The following is a 16,765-nucleotide window of genomic DNA, read 5'->3' as shown; positions in this document are numbered from 1 at the left end:
AAATTAGTTTCATAGAAATTTTAATTAAAAGTATGAAAAATTACGATTTTCAAAGATTTTAATTTGAATTAAATGTTTCTTAAAATTGAATTCTTCTACATAATTTTATCAATGAATTTTTAAATAATTCAATTCTTTCGACGAATTTTAATAAAATTTTTAAGAATCATTACACTTCACGAAAAAATTCGAGTAAAATTGTGTTAAAAATAATTGAAATTCTGCAATAAGTTTCATTATAGATAAAAATAATTGAATTATTGCGACGAATTATATAAAAAAAAGTTTCAAACAATTGATTTTTTTTCAAAAAAATTTACGCAAATTATATTTTTAATTATTGCATTTTTGTGAAAATTTCATTATTTTAGAAAATAATTTAATATTCGTGTAGAATTTTGTCAAAATTTTTTTAAATAATTGAATTCTTTTGGGAAATTTTTTTAAAATGGTAGATATATACAAATGAATGAATTAAGAAACATTTTTAAAAATAATTGAAATTTTCTCATAAATTTTATTAAAATTCTCGAAATTAATTGAAAAGATAATTGAAATGTTGACAATTTTTTTTAAGATTTTTTGAAAATAATTGAATTTTACATTGAATTTTATTTAAATTTATAAAAAAAAATTGAATTTTACAATGAATTTTATTAAAATTTATAAAAAAAATTGAATTTCGGCGTAGAATTTTGCAATTTATAAAGATAATTTGAATGTTGACAGGAATTTTTTTTTTTTTTTTGAATTTTTTGGAAAGAATTTTGACATTTATTAATATAGTTGAATTCTTTCAAAGAATTGCGTTAAATTAAAATTCAAAAAATTTGAAACTAATTTCAACAGAATTGAAATTGAATTCTTTCGACGATTTTTAATAAAATTTTTAAGAGTGTTTTCACTTTACGAGAATTTTGATTAAAATTGTATTAAAAATGATTGAAATTCTGCAATAAGTTTTATTATAGATGAAAAGAATTGAATTATTTCGAAGAATGATATAAAAAAAAGTTTGAAACAATTGATTTTTTTCGAAAAAATTTATGCAAATTATATTTTTAATTATTTTATTCCTGTGAAAATTTCATTATTTGAGAAAATAAATAAATAATTGAATATTCGTGTAAAATTTTGTCAAAATTTTTTTTAAATAATTAAATTCTTTTGAGAAATTTTATTAAAATAGTAGATATATAAAAATGATTGAATTATGAAACATTTTTTAAAAGAATGGAAATTTTGTCATGAATTTTATTAAGAATTTTTGAAAATAATTGAAAGGATAATTGAAATGTTGACAATTTTTTTAGATTTTTTGAAAATATAAATAATTGAATTTCAGCGAAGAATTTTTTTATTATAATTTTGAAAGTAATTGAATTCTTGTCATGAATATTGGTAATTATAAAAATAATTGAATTTTACAATGAATTTTATTAAAAATTCATTAAATAAAATTGAATTTCGGCGAAGAATTTTTCTATTTATTTAAAAAGATAATTGAAATGTTGACGAGAACTTTTTAAAAAAATTTTTTAAAATATTTGAATTTCTGGAAAAAAATTTATTAATTTTGAAAATAATTGAATTCTTGTGATGACTTTTGTTATTTATGAAAATAATTGAATTTTGCAATGAATTTTATAAAAATTTCTGAATAAAATTGAATTTGGGCGAAAAATTTTGCTATTTATAAAGATAATTGAAATGTTGACAAGAATTTTTTTTTTAATTTTTAAAAATAATTGAATTTGTGCAAAGAATTTTAATATTTATTAGGATAATTGAATTCTTTCAATGAATTGCGTTGAAATTTTTAAAATTAAAACTAATTTCAAACAGAATTGAAATTAAAATTTTTCAAAAAAATACTTCATTAAATGATTTATAAGTAATAACTTTATGGCAGTTCTTCAAGAATTAAATTATTTAAAATAAATTATTGTCAGAAATAGAAAAAATTGAAGGTTTTTTTTTTACAATTCGTGGTTATTTCATAGTTCAAGAGGCAAACAAAAGAGACACCAAAATTTAGAATTTTCCTATGAATTCTAAAAATTTAATTTTTTTCCAGAGCTTTTAATAAAAATCCCTAACTTTTCCCTGAATTCCCTGATTCCCCTGACCTGTGGTAACACTGAAAAAGAATAAAGAAAAAGGAGAACAAAATAAAAAGAAGAATAAAGAAAAAGGAGAAGAAGAAGAAACGAAAAAAAAGAATAAAGAAAAAGAAGAAGAAAAGAAAAAGAAGAATAAAGAAAAAGGAGAAGAAGAAGAAACGAAAAAAAAGAATAAATAAAAAAGAGAAGGAAAGAAAAAGGAGAAGAAGAAGTATAATGGATATGAGTTAATTGTTAAGTTAAGTGACGAGATAAGTTACAGGGATGATTTTGCGAAATACACGACCACAGTGATAAATAAGCGGTAAACAATAATCAATCGCCGAAGCAATTAATATAGTAAAGTTGAACTATGAGGGCGAGTGCTTTAACTACTTTAGTCATCGAGATATCGATTTTCGCGATGAGAGTCAACTTCAGGTCAAAACTGAGCAAACGACGTGCCTTTCTAGACCCTAAAGTTAACGACGGCACTACTCTCCGATTTCTCTGACACGGTCACGTTTGAACCCACTTACTCGTTAGCTTTACAAATGGTTACAACTTGTCTTAAACCACCATCGCCACAGTCACTCTCCTAATGCCAGACAATGGTTTCCTGTTACTATACTTCCAAAACTTCAAAGTCAACTTCCCTTCCAATGTTATTCCGATCGGATAACATATGTCTCAATATTGATCGCCAATCCCTACTATCAAATAAAATTCTTACTTTTCAAATTTTTTTTATATTCATCCTTTACTTCTTTTTTTCACTTCTTTATTTTCCAACGAGTTTTTTAATCAGAAGAATTATTTTTTTCATTCGCTCTGGTATTAATCTGCATAATTGCAATTTTACTATATATTTTAATTCTAGAATTTAATTATATCAGAGTTGCCACAAAATATTAATTTTGTTTTTCTCTGACTTTTCCCTGATTTCCAGACAAAATTTTCACTTTTTCCCTGAACCTGAAGAACAACAATAACTTCTTTTTTAAATAAATATTTCATCATTATTATTTTTCTATAGAAATTAAGATTCTCAAATTCAATAACTTATAATAAATTTAAGATGCCAGAGTGATAAAAACATTAATTTATACCTAATATAAGAATATTGTAACTATAAATTCAAATTTTCAAAGATTTTAATTTTAACCCTTTTCAAAATTCAATTATTTCTAAAAATTCACGCTATAATGCTTTTAATATTCAAATTATAATTTTAAATTTTAAGTGAAATTAATTTTTTAATCAATTTTTATTAGAAAATTCACCGAGAATTCAATTATTTAAATACAAAAATAAATATTTTATTCAATAATTCCATGCTTCTTAAAATTGAATTTTTATGAAGAATTTTATCAAAATTTTTAATAACAATTGAATTCTTTCGACAAATTTAAAAAAAAAGATTGTCAAAATAAATGCAATTTTCTATCATTTTATTTAAAATTGTATAAAAAATAATTGAAATTCTGCGATAAATATTGGTAATTATGAAAATAATTGAATTCTTGTAACGAACTTGATTAAAAATTTTTTTAAACAATTGAATTCCTCTGAAGAATTTTATTTGTGAAAATAATTGAATTCCGAAGAAAAATATTATTATTTATGAAAATAATTAATTTCTTGTGAAGAATTTTATTCAAATTTTTTTAAATAGTTAAATTTTTCAGAAGTTTTAAAAACTTTTTAAAAAATAATTTTAATTAAATTTCATGAAAATAATTGAAATCTGACAAAGATTTAAAAAAAAACATTTTTTTTAAATAATTGAATTCCTGTGAAAATGTTTATTTTTGAAAAGAATTTTATTAAAATTTTTTTAAATAGTTGAATTTTTCAAACCTTTTTAAAAATAATTTTAATTAAATTTCATGAAAATAATTGAAATCTGACAAAGATTTAAAAAAAAACATTTTTTTTAAATAATTGAATTCCTGTGAAAATGTTTATTTTTGAAAAGAATTTTATTAAAATTTCTTAAATAATTGAATTTTTTCGAAGAATTTTTATTTTTTATACGAAAATAATTGAATTGTTTCGAAAATTTTTACAAAGATTTTTGCCAATAATTGTATTCTTAGGAAGAATGTTGCATTTTACGAAAATAATTGTATTCTATGACCAATTTTATTATAATTTTTTAAATTTATAAAGCATTTTATCAAAATTTTTTAAAATAATTGAATTCTCAAAAAAAATTTTATTATTTATGAAAATAATTGATTTCTAGCGAAGAATTTTATTCAAATTTTTTTAAATAATTGAATTCCCATAAAAAAATGTATTATCTGTGCAAATAATTGAATTCTTGAGAAGAATTGTATTGAAAATAATTGAATTGTATTGGAAAATTTTATTAAAATTGCAATTTTATTAACTAAATCTTGTAAAGAATTTTGTCAAAATTTTTTAAAATAATAGAACTTTTAAAATAATTTTATTTAAATTTTTCAAAATAATTGAATTTCTTAGGACTATTTTTGTCAATTCTCTGAATTGAAAAATTAAAAATAATTGAATTGGTGCGAAGAAAGTTATAAAAAATTGGTAAGTAATTGAATACCTGTTAAATTTTTATTAAAATTTTGTTTAAATAATAGAATTCTTTTGGAAAATTTTATTAAATTAGTAGATATTAAAAATAATTGAAATTTTGCCAAGAATTTCATTAAAATTTTTCAAAATAATTGAATTTAGGAGAAGAATTTTATATTATTTATAAAGATAATTGAAATTTTGACGAGGATTTTAAAACATTTTTCAACAAAATTGAATTTATGCGAAGAAGTTCATCACTTTTGAAAATAATTAAATTTCTGTAATCCGTTCTTCTTAAAGTTTCTATTTAAATTCAAACAAAAAAGACACAAAATTTCAGAATTTTCTTAGAAATTCTAAAAATTAAATTTTTTCCAGTACTTTTAATAAAAATCCTTGACTTTTCCCTGACTTCCGTGACCAATTCTAATTTCCCCGACTTTTCCCTGACTTTTCTGACTTGTGGCAACCCTGTATTTGAAACAAATTTAATTCAGGAATAAGAAAAATTTAGTTTTTGCTTTAAAATTCATTTTGATTCAAAAGTTTTTAAGGTAAACAAAAATTCAAGGTTCTTGTTTTTCAAAAATCTTTCTCGACACCAAAAATACCAGGACTTTCGCAGTAATTCTGGAATTTTATTATTTTTTCACTACTTTTTAAGTTTTAATATAAAATTCCTTAACGTTTTTCAGATTTAACTGACTTGTGGCAACTTTGATAATTCTTATTATAATTTGTAATCATTATTTTTTTAAAAATTATAATCTCTATTAATTATTTTTTAAAAAATATGATATTTTTAAAATTATAAAATTATAATTATGTTAATACTAATTATTATGAAAATAATATGAGGAATTACTCACATATGATTGCCTGCACTTTTGCTTTATCAAGAGCTGGCTTAACGGGACGTTCAGTAGCCGTTCCTGCACGACTCCAACGTTGTCCCGTGACGGAACACGTCGCTAGTTCCGTAGGACTAAATAAAATTGCTGCAAGTCCTCTCGTTAATTTCCGATAATCGCTCCACTTGACAGCTCTTAACTGTTCTTCACAGATTGCTATTCCCTCACCCAAATGAACCTGTAAAAGATCATTTTAGACCTCATTAAAAAAAATCTTTTTTTAGAATAAAAAATATCTCTCTCAATACTGAAATAAAGTTTAATTATAATTTTACTTTCTTTTTAAATAAAAAAGAGAAAATTGTAGTATTGCGGTACTCGAAGTAATAAATCGGCCGAAATAAAAATTTTTCTACTATATATACAATATTATTGAAAAATTGCGGATTATTGAAATTAATTTTTCTTTACTTTGATTTTAATTGACTGTACCTCGTGCTTTAATAGTGAAAAATTCGAGTTGTTTTTAATAATTATTTGATTTGATAGAAAAAGGACGAAAAGTTCGTTAATTTTACGATATAATTTGGAGAATTTTAGAGAAATTACAAATAATTGCAAAAATTCACTTATTTTCAAAAGTAATAAAATTCTTCGCAGAAATTCAATTATATTCAAAAATTTTTTTTAATTCTTGTCAAAATTTCAATTATTTTTAGAAATAATAAAATTCTTCTTCGAAATTGAATTATTTTCAAAAATTTTAATAAAATTCCTGGCATAATTTCAATTATTTTCAAAAATTTTAATAAAATTCTTGGCATAATTTCAATTATTTTCAAAAATTTTCCACAATTCAATGATTTTCAATGTTTAATATTTTTGAATGAAATTTTCCAAAAGAATTCAATTATTTAAACAAAATTTTAATAAAATTCCACGCAAACATTTAATTTCTTTCATAAAATAATAAAAATTTTGACAGGAATTCAATTAGTTACAAATTTTTTATAAATTTCTTCTAGATAATTCAATTATTTTTATAAATACTAAAAGTTTTACAGGGATTCAATTATTTTCGTAAATAAAATTTCTTTTTTGCAATTCAATTATTATTTTCATAAATAATAAAACTCATTGCAGAATTTCAATTATTTGTAATACAATTTTAATGGAATTCCACGGAAGTGAAATTATTCTTTGAAAGTTTATTAAAATACGTCAAAAGAATTTAATTATTTAAAAATTTCTTGATATAATTCTTTATGAGAATTCAATTTTAAGAAACATTCAATTATTCAATAACTTATTTATTTTTGTATTTAAATAATTAATTTCAATTATTTTTATCAATTTTAGTAAAATTCTTAGCAAAATTTCAATTATTTTAAAAAATTTTCCTTAACCCCTTGACTGTTTGAGGAAAATACAACATGATTGTCCCAAACTGCCCAGCGGAATCTGATACTTTTTCAAATAGTATAATATATTTAAATTATAACTAATTATTCAATTATTTTCTAAAATATCATTAATGACCCTCATAATTTCTTATAATATTGATATAAAGAAAAATATAGTATCAATTTATTTACAAATTATATTTATTTTGAGTGATAGTGAACACGACCCACGGGTGGGTCGGAAACAGTTATGGCCATACTTTTTCACGACCCACCCGTGGGTCGGAAACAGGCAACGGGTTAATGGTTTTCAATATATCTACTATTTTAATAAAATTTTCAAAAATATATCAGTTATTTATAAACAATTTTAAAAAAATTCTACGCAAACATTAAAATAAATAATAAAAATTTCACAGGAATTCATTTATTTACAAAATTTTTAATAATTTTCTTCGGAATAATTAAATTATTTACATAAATAATAAAATTTTGTACAGGGATTCAATTATTTTCATAAATAATAAAACTGATCACAGAATTTCAATTATTTTTTATCCAATTTCTCGAAAAATGTAATTATTTATTTTTGTATTTAAATAATTTCATTCTTATAGAACATTCTAATAAGAATTGATTTATAATTGAATGATTAAGTTTTGAATAATCTCATTTTTTATATATTTCAAGAAAAAAAAATAATTAAATTTTGAAAGAATTACTTTGGTAATTTTTAGAAATAGTTAAATTTAAAAAATGCGTGATATTCAAAGCATTTGAAATATTTTCATTCCTGTTGACAAAATAAATAGGTATTTAAATATTTATTTAAAAAAATTATTCTTTTTTTTATAGAAATTATAATAATAAAGTAATTAGTCAAGTTTAATTTTTCGATAGCTACTTTTTTACTACTTTTTTTTGTCTTTAAACTACTTTTTCTTGCTTTATTAAAATTAGTTATCGATTACGAAACCTGAATTAGATTAATGAATGAGGGTCACTTTTACCAAACCATCAGTTCCAAAGTTTTGTTTTTCCAATTTTATTTTTTCCAAAAATTTACATTTCCAAACTGATTTTACCAAAAAAAAATTTTACCAAAAATATTTGAATCTTTTTCAAAATTTAATTATTTTTTCAAAATTCATGATATAATGCTTTTAATATTCAATTAATTAAATTTAATAATATGTGAAACATTTAGGTACTGAAATTCATTTTCCAATATAAAAATAAATAACTTATTGAGTAAATGAGTATCTATATAAAAATTGAATTCTCCTAAAGTATTTTATTAATAAATTTTTAAATAACTGAATTTTTCGACGAATTTTAATAAAATGTTCAAGAATAATTACATTTTTTGAGGAATTCGATTAAAATTGTATTAAAAATCATTGAAATTTTATGAGTTTTTATTATTCATAAAAATAATTGAATGTTTATAGAATTGAATTCTTGCGAAGAAGTATAATTTTGTAAATTAAACAACATGAACTTGCTGCTGGTAGTATAATGTGTTTTGTTTAAAATGTTCCAAAAACTATATTTGGAAATTTTTTTTTTTTGGAAAATATAAATTTTGGGAAAATTGGTTATTGGTAAATTATTTTTGGAAGAAAGAGATTGGGAAATAAATTGGTAAAAGTGACCCCCTACCAGATTAATATTACTTTTTGATACTTTACAGAAGTTGATATTGGAAATTAACAAAAAAAAGTACAAATTAAAAGAGACATAGTTGGCAGGATAAGTGGCTATTATTATTTTATGTTTTATAAAATTGAGAGCGTAGCCTTCGCATTCAATAGAAATTCGACTATCCAATGCATAAATTTAAATACGAATTCAAGAATTGCATTCGAAAGTACCTATGTAATTAATAACGAAAGTATGCATTCCCTTAAATGTTATTTCACTTGTGCATTACCCCAAAAAACAAATTGAAAGAAACTTCTTACTTGTTGTTTTTGAATAGAATTTGTGAATATCATTATCATATTGAGCTTTTTGATTCTAAAGAAGAGAGAGAGAAAGAGAGAGAATAAGAAAGTTTTTCTTTGCGAATATTTAGCTTACAAAGAGGATTTCGAAATGGAGTGAAACAGCTCCACAATAGAAACAAATATAAGACGAGAAACGTCAGGCAAGAAATTGAGATGGGATACTTTGGAGGCATGTTAAAATAAACGACAGCCCGAGAAAAGAGTGCCAGACACTGAAACAAATTCCGATATGCCAGCTGCTCATTCTCTTTCTATCATTACCTTCTTTTTCTAAGTCATCGATTTTCAAAATTTCAATAATTGAAAAAGAATTTTCAACTTTTGCAGCAAAATTTCTTTTAACAAATGCGGGCAATAGTTTGATTTTGAAAATTAAAGTTTTACTTATACAGACTTTTGGAGTTTAAAAAGTTGAAGTATTTTTGTTAGTCTTTTATTCAGATAAGAATTGAAAACTCATTTTCTGTGATGTGTATTTGCATATAAGACCAACTATGGAGATTTATCGTGGAAACAAGCAATTAACAAGAATTGGTTCACGTTTAAATTTTCACCGAAAAGTGGATTTTAAATTAAAAGTTCAAAATAATCTCGGTGAAGTAAGTTTTCATTGTAAAGTACTTTAAGTGATTATATTTTCCCCACTACTAAATGAATTACATTTTTAAATTTAAATAAGAGAACATTTTACTTAAAATTATAAATTAAATTTTTTCATAACTATAAAACATGAAGAAATCGATCATAAAGATAATTGAATTTTTTAGAATGATTTTATTAAGATTTTTGAAAATAATTAAATTCCTTCAAGAAAAATAATTAAAAATGAAATTGAAAATAATGATTTTTTAATAAACAAATTATATCAAAATCATTTTAAATAATTGCATTTTTCGCGAAATTCATTTAAAATTATATTTAAAATAATTGAAATCCTGCGATAAGTTTTAAAATTTATAAAAAATAATTGAATTCTTGCAACGATTATTATTAATAATTTTGAAAAATAATTGAATTTTTGCGATAAATTTCATAACTTGAATAATTTTTGACCAATTTTTTTTTTCTTGGTAGCAAATTAAAGGGGAATTATTGCTTCTTAAAATGTGACAATTGCAAATTTTTTTAATAAATTTTTGATACCCTGCGTTCCCACCCGCCCGTATCAGAAAAACGAAAATTTGAAAAAAAAATACAGAAAAAATTCATAACTCGAACAATTTTAGACCAAATGTTTATTTCTTGGTCGCAAATTAAAGAGGGATTAATGCTTCTTTTCATTGGACCAATAGAAATTTTTTTAAAACAATTTTTGATAGCCAGCGTCCCCACCCGCCCGTACCAGAAAAACAAATATTTGGAAAAAAAGTTCAAAAAAAATTCATAACTCGAACAATTTTAGACCAAATATTTATTTCATGGTCGCAAATTAAAGAGGAATTAATGCTTCTTTTCATTGGACCAATAGGAATCCTTTAAAACAATTTTTGATAGCCAGCGTCCCCACCCGCCCGTATCAGAAAAACGAAAATTTGGAAAAAAGTTCAAAAAAAATTCATAACTCGAAAAATTTTAGACCAAATGTTTATTTCTTGATCGCAAATTAAAAAGGGATTAATGCTTCTTTTAATTAAACCAATAGGAATTTTTTTAAACAATTTTTGATAGCCAGCGTCTTCACCCGCCCGTATCAGAAAAACGAAAATTTGGAAAAAAGTTCAAAAAAATTCATAACTCGAACAATTTTAGACCAAATGTTTATTTCTTGGTCGCAAATTAAAGAGGGATTAATGCTTCTTTTAATTAAACCAATAGGAATTTTTTTAAACAATTTTTGATAGCCAGCGTCCCCACCCGCCCGTATCAGAAAAACGAAAATTTGGAAAAAAGTTCAAAAAAAAATTCATAACTCGAACAATTTTAGACCAATTTTTTGTTTTTTGGTCGCAAATTAAAAAGGGATTAATGCTTCTTTCAATTAGACCAATAGGAATTTTTTAAAACAAATTTGACTGCCAGCGTCCCCACCCGCCCGTATCAGAAAAACGAAAATTTGGAAAAAAGTTCAAAAAAAATTCATAACTCGAACAATTTTAGACCAAATATTTATTTCATGGTCGCAAATTAAAGAGGAATTAATGCTTCTTTTCATTGGACCAATAGAAATTTTTTTAAAACAATTTTTGATAGCCAGCGTCCCCACCCGCCCGTACCAGAAAAACGAATATTTGGAAAAAAAGTTCAAAAAAAATTCATAACTCGAACAATTTTAAACCAAATATTTATTTCATGGTCGCAAATTAAAGAGGAATTAATGCTTCTTTTCATTGGACCAATAGGAATCCTTTAAAACAATTTTTGATAGCCAGCGTCCCCACCCGCCCGTATCAGAAAAACGAAAATTTGGAAAAAAAGTTCAAATAAAATTCATAACTCGAACAATCTTAGACCAAATGTTTATTTCTTGGTCGCAAATTAAAGAGGGATTAATGCTTCTTTTAATTAAACCAATAGGAATTTTTTTAAACAATTTTTGATAGCCAGCGTCCCCATCCGCCCGTATAAGAAAAACGAAATTTTGGAAAAATTTAAAAAAAAAATTCATAACTCGAATAATTTTCGTCTAATTTTTTGTTTTCTGGTCGCAAATTAAAGAGGGATTAATGTTTCTTTTAATTGGACCAATAAGAATTTTTTAAAACAATTTTTAATAGCCAGCGTCCCCACCCGCCCGTATCAGAAAAACGAAAATTTGGAAAAAAAGTTCAAAAAAAATTCATAACTCGAACAATTTTAGACCAATTTTTTGTTTTTTGGTCGCAAATTAAAAAGGGATTAATGCTTCTTTCAATTAGACCAATAGGAATTTTTTAAAACAAATTTGACTGCCAGCGTCCCCACCCGCCCGTATCAGAAAAACGAAAATTTGGAAAAATTTAAAAAAAATTCATAACTCGAAAAATTTTAGACCAAATGTTTATTTCTTGGTCGCAAATTAAAGAGGGATTAATGCTTCTTTCAATTAGACCAATAGGAATTTTTTAAAACAATTTTTGATAGCCAGCGTCCCCACCCGCCCGTATCAGAAAAACGAAATTTTGGAAAAATTAAAAAAAAAAATTCATAACTCGAACAATTTTCGTCTAATTTTTTGTTTTTTGGTCGCAAATTAAAAAGGGATTAATGCTTCTTTCAATTAGACCAATAGGAATTTTTTAAATCAAATTTGACTGCCAGCGTCCCTACCCGCCCGTATCAGAAAAACGAAAATTTGGAAAAAAGTTCAAAAAAATTCATAACTCGAACAATTTTAGACCAAATGTTTATTTCTTGGTCGCAAATTAAAGAGGGATTAATGCTTCTTTTAATTAAACCAATAGGAATTTTTTTAAACAATTTTTGATAGCCAGCGTCCCCACCCGCCCGTATCAGAAAAACGAAAATTTGGAAAAAAGTTCAAAAAAAAATTCATAACTCGAACAATTTTAGACCAATTTTTTGTTTTTTGGTCGCAAATTAAAAAGGGATTAATGCTTCTTTCAATTAGACCAATAGGAATTTTTTAAATCAAATTTGACTGCCAGCGTCCCTACCCGCCCGTATCAGAAAAACGAAAATTTGGAAAAAAAGTTCAAAAAAAATTCATAACTCGAACAATTTTAGACCAAATGTTTATTTCTTGATCGCAAATTAAAGAGGGATTAATGCTTTTTTTAATTAAACCAATAGGAATTTTTTAAAACAATTTTTGATAGCCAGCGTCTTCACCCGCCCGTATCAGAAAAACGAAAATTTGGAAAAAAGTTCAAAAAAAATTCATAACTCGAACAATCTTAGACCAAATGTTTATTTCTTGGTCGCAAATTAAAGAGAGATTAATGCTTCTTTCAATTGGACCAATAGGAATTTTTTAAAACAATTTTTGATAGCCAGCGTCTTCACCCGCCCGTATCAGAAAAACGAAAATTTGGAAAAATTTCAAAAAAAATTCATAACTCGAACAATTTTAGACCAAATGTTTATTTCTTGGTCGCAAATTAAAGAGGGATTAATGCTTCTTTCAATTGGACCAATAGGAATTTTTTAAAACAATTTTTGATAGCCAGCGTCCCCACCCGCCCGTATCAGAAAAACGAAAATTTAGAAAAATTTCAAAAAAAATTCATAACTCGAACAATTTTCGTCCAATTTTTTGATTTTTGGTCGCAAATTAAAGAGGGATTAATGCTTCTTTTCATTGGACCAATAGGAATTTTTTAAAACAATTTTTGATAGCCAGCGTCCCCACCCGCCCGTATCAGAAAAACGAAAATTTGGAAAAATTTCAAAAAAAATTCATAACTCGAACAATTTTAGACCAAATGTTTATTTCTTGGTCGCAAATTAAAGAGAGATTAATGCTTCTTTCAATTGGACCAATAGGAATTTTTTAAAACAATTTTTGATAGCCAGCGTCCCCACCCGCCCGTATCAGAAAAACGAAAATTTAGAAAAATTTCAAAAAAAATTCATAACTCGAACAATTTTCGTCCAATTTTTTGATTTTTGGTCGCAAATTAAAGAGGGATTAATGCTTCTTTTCATTGGACCAATAGGAATTTTTTAAAACAATTTTTGATAGCCAGCGTCCCCACCCGCCCGTATCAGAAAAACGAAAATTTGGAAAAATTTCAAAAAAAATTCATAACTCGAACAATTTTAGACCAAATGTTTATTTCTTGGTCGCAAATTAAAGAGGGATTAATGCTTCTTTCAATTGGACCAATAGGAATTTTTTAAAACAATTTTTGATAGCCAGCGTCCCCACCCGCCCGTATCAGAAAAACGAAAATTTGGAAAAATTTCAAAAAAAATTCATAACTCGAACAATTTTAGACCAAATGTTTATTTCTTGGTCGCAAATTAAAGAGGGATTAATGCTTCTTTCAATTGGACCAATAGGAATTTTTTAAAACAATTTTTGATAGCCAGCGTCCCCACCCGCCCGTATCAGAAAAATGAAAATGTGGAAAAAAAGTTCAAAAAAAATTCATAACTCGAACAATTTTAGACTAAATGTTTATTTCTTGGTCGCAAATTAAAGAGGGATTAATGCTTCTTTCAATTGGACCAATAGGAATTTTTTAAAACAATTTTTGATAGCCAGCGTCCCCACCCGCCCGTATCAGAAAAATGAAAATGTGGAAAAAAAGTTCAAAAGAAATTCATAACTCGAACAATTTTAGACTAAATGTTTATTTCTTGGTCGCAAATTAAAGAGGGATTAATGCTTCTTTTCATTGGACCAATAGGAATTCTTTAAAACAATTTTTGATAGCTAACGTCCCCACCCGCCCGTATCAGAAAAACGAAAATTTGGAAAAAAAGTACAAAAAAATTCATAACTCGAACAATTTTAGACTAAATGTTTATTTCTTGGTCGCAAATTAAAGAGGGATTAATGCTCCTTAAAATGTGACGATTGAAAATTTTTGAAATACATTTTTTATAGCCATTCTTGGGAAGTTTATTAATTTTTTTTAAACAATTGAATTTTTGCGAAAAATTTTATAAAAATTTCTGAAAATAATTGAATTTTTGCAAAGAATTTTAATCAAATTTTTTATGAATAATTGCATATTTTCGCGGAATTCAGTTAAAATTGTATTAAAAATAATTGAAATCCTGCGATGAGTTTTAAAATTTATAAAAAAATAATTGAATTCTTGCAACGATTATTATTAAAATTTTTTATTATTTAAAATTATTACGAATAAATTAATTAATTATTTATTATTTGTAAATAATTGAATTCCTGTCTAATTTGTATTACTTATGAATATAATTGAATTTTTTTTATTAGAAGTTTATTAAAATTTTTGAACACAATTAAATTCTTTCAAGAAATTTTATTATATTTATTAAAATAATTGATTTCCGAACAAAATAATTTGTCAATATTTTTGAAAATAATTGAATTTCGTAAAATAATTTTATTATTTATAAAGATAATTGAAATATTGACTAGAATCTTAAAAAATTTTTTAATAATTGAATTTTTCTGAAGAATTTTATTACTTTTGAAAATAATTGAATTCTTGTTTATATATTATTAAAATTTGAAAAAATAATTGAATTCTTGCGAAGAATTTGATAAAAATCTATTTAAATAATTGTATTTATTTCAAAAAATATTAGGCAAATTCTGTTATTAATAAATAATTGAATTCCTGTTAAAATTTTTTTATATATAAAAATAATTGAATGTTTGCGAACATTTCTTTTTAATTATTCAATTTTTTTGGAAATAGTTTATTATTAAATATTTATAATCGAATTACGAAAAATTTGTGAAAGTAATTGAATCGTTTTAAAGAATTTTATTTAAACATTTTTTGAATTTTTTCCGATAACTTTATTAAAGTTTTTTAAAATAATTTTTTATGTTTTAGTAGATGAGTACGAGGCCTGGTATTTTTTTCCTTTACCAAGAACTTTATTTAAAAAAAATTATGGACGTTCTCCAATTATTCATCTTCGAAATAGAAAATATTTTTATCTTGAAAAAAGAAAATGGTCTGGACATTTTTTTTACATGATTTAGTCAATTTAAATAATAGGGCGTTTTTTTTTTAAAATGACTTCTTTTCCGAAAGGATTCAGTACTTACAGAATTTGTTAAGAATTCAACTACATAGAAATTATTTGTTTCTAGGATCTTCTTTCTTGACCCTTTTTTTGACATGAATTACTTAGTCGATTTAGAAATTATTTGTTTCTGGGAAAAGGAAAATGGTCTTAATCCTTTTTTTGACATGAATTACTTAGTCGATTAACATATTAGGGCATTCTAGTTTGTGAAATATAATAAATTAGCAATTTGTTTTTTTATCACTGTCAGTTCTTTCAAACTAAACTAAACAAAACACTTCTTTGAATCCAAACAACTTTCATCATGAATGAAAATTCATCATGCAAATTGTTTGAAACTAATCACAATGCTAACGATGTGTGAAAATAAAGACCGTTTAACCCACAATGAAAACGAGAATGTTGAGATCTTTTTTTCTAACATCACGGATCTTGTGTGTTCTTTATAAATTAGATGGTTCGCTTATCGGTGGAATCTTATTGGCCAGGCGGAAAACGCGTCCAGGATAGGGATGTCTAGTTAAATATGTCACCGCCGGCGTTATTAATTACCTCGACTAATGGTCGATTACTCCCTCTCTCTCTCTCTCTCTCTCTCTTTTGCCCAGGCCTTGGGGGTGATTATCCAAACATACGATGTCACACAGTTATCTCCATTTTGCACTTGACTTAGAATACAAAAAAAACAAAAAAAAAGAAGAAGAAATATTATCGAGAAATGGGAATCATTTAGGGAACATGGACCGAGATTCTGTTAACGAGTTGAACAGGAAGAGGGAATTTCCCTCAAGCTCTTGTTATCGATTACTGTTGAACCATACTTCCGATTTCTACATTTCTAGCAATGGATAAGTCTTTGTTGGAATAAAAGCAACGTTTGCTGATTTTGGAATTTCATCAGGGGGAATGGTGCTGCCACTTGAAGATTTTATCTCAAGAGAACATACAAGAGGCTTTTAGTGGTGATAGTATAGTTGAAAAGCAGTATTTTAGTGTCCATTACGATAAAAATCAAGAGATATTTAATGAGGAAGCTAATCGTTTTTCTTTTGCCAAATTCTCGCCTTGGGATGTGCAGAACCAAAAACTAAATTGTGACTTTTAACACTTAACAGTACTAAAGCTGAAATTAATTGTCTCGAATTTTGAAATTTCCGCAATTCTCAAAAATTGGATACCTTCTTTCTTATCGATCGTATAATCATTAAATTTTA

The 16,765-nt window shown here is 24.5% G+C and overlaps 1 protein-coding gene across 2 annotated transcripts in view; it reads right to left on the bottom strand.

Moving 5' to 3' along the window:
- The window catches only part of LOC122498060 (protein abrupt-like), a 127,585-nt gene that overhangs the window by 43,628 nt on the left and 67,192 nt on the right, over nucleotides 1-16,765 (bottom strand). For both annotated transcript variants that reach the window (XM_043605600.1, XM_043605599.1), the window contains exon 7: nucleotides 5,528-5,747. In XM_043605600.1, coding sequence (XP_043461535.1) covers nucleotides 5,528-5,747 — 220 coding nt within the window. The remainder of the gene's footprint in view (nucleotides 1-5,527; nucleotides 5,748-16,765) is intronic.

This window comes from Leptopilina heterotoma, unplaced genomic scaffold (genome assembly GCF_015476425.1).
Source record: "Leptopilina heterotoma isolate Lh14 unplaced genomic scaffold, ASM1547642v1 Lhet_141, whole genome shotgun sequence".
Lineage (NCBI taxonomy): Eukaryota > Metazoa > Arthropoda > Insecta > Hymenoptera > Figitidae > Leptopilina > Leptopilina heterotoma.
The sequence above is the reverse complement of the archived record's forward strand: the minus strand, read 5'-3'. Positions and strand labels throughout refer to the sequence as shown.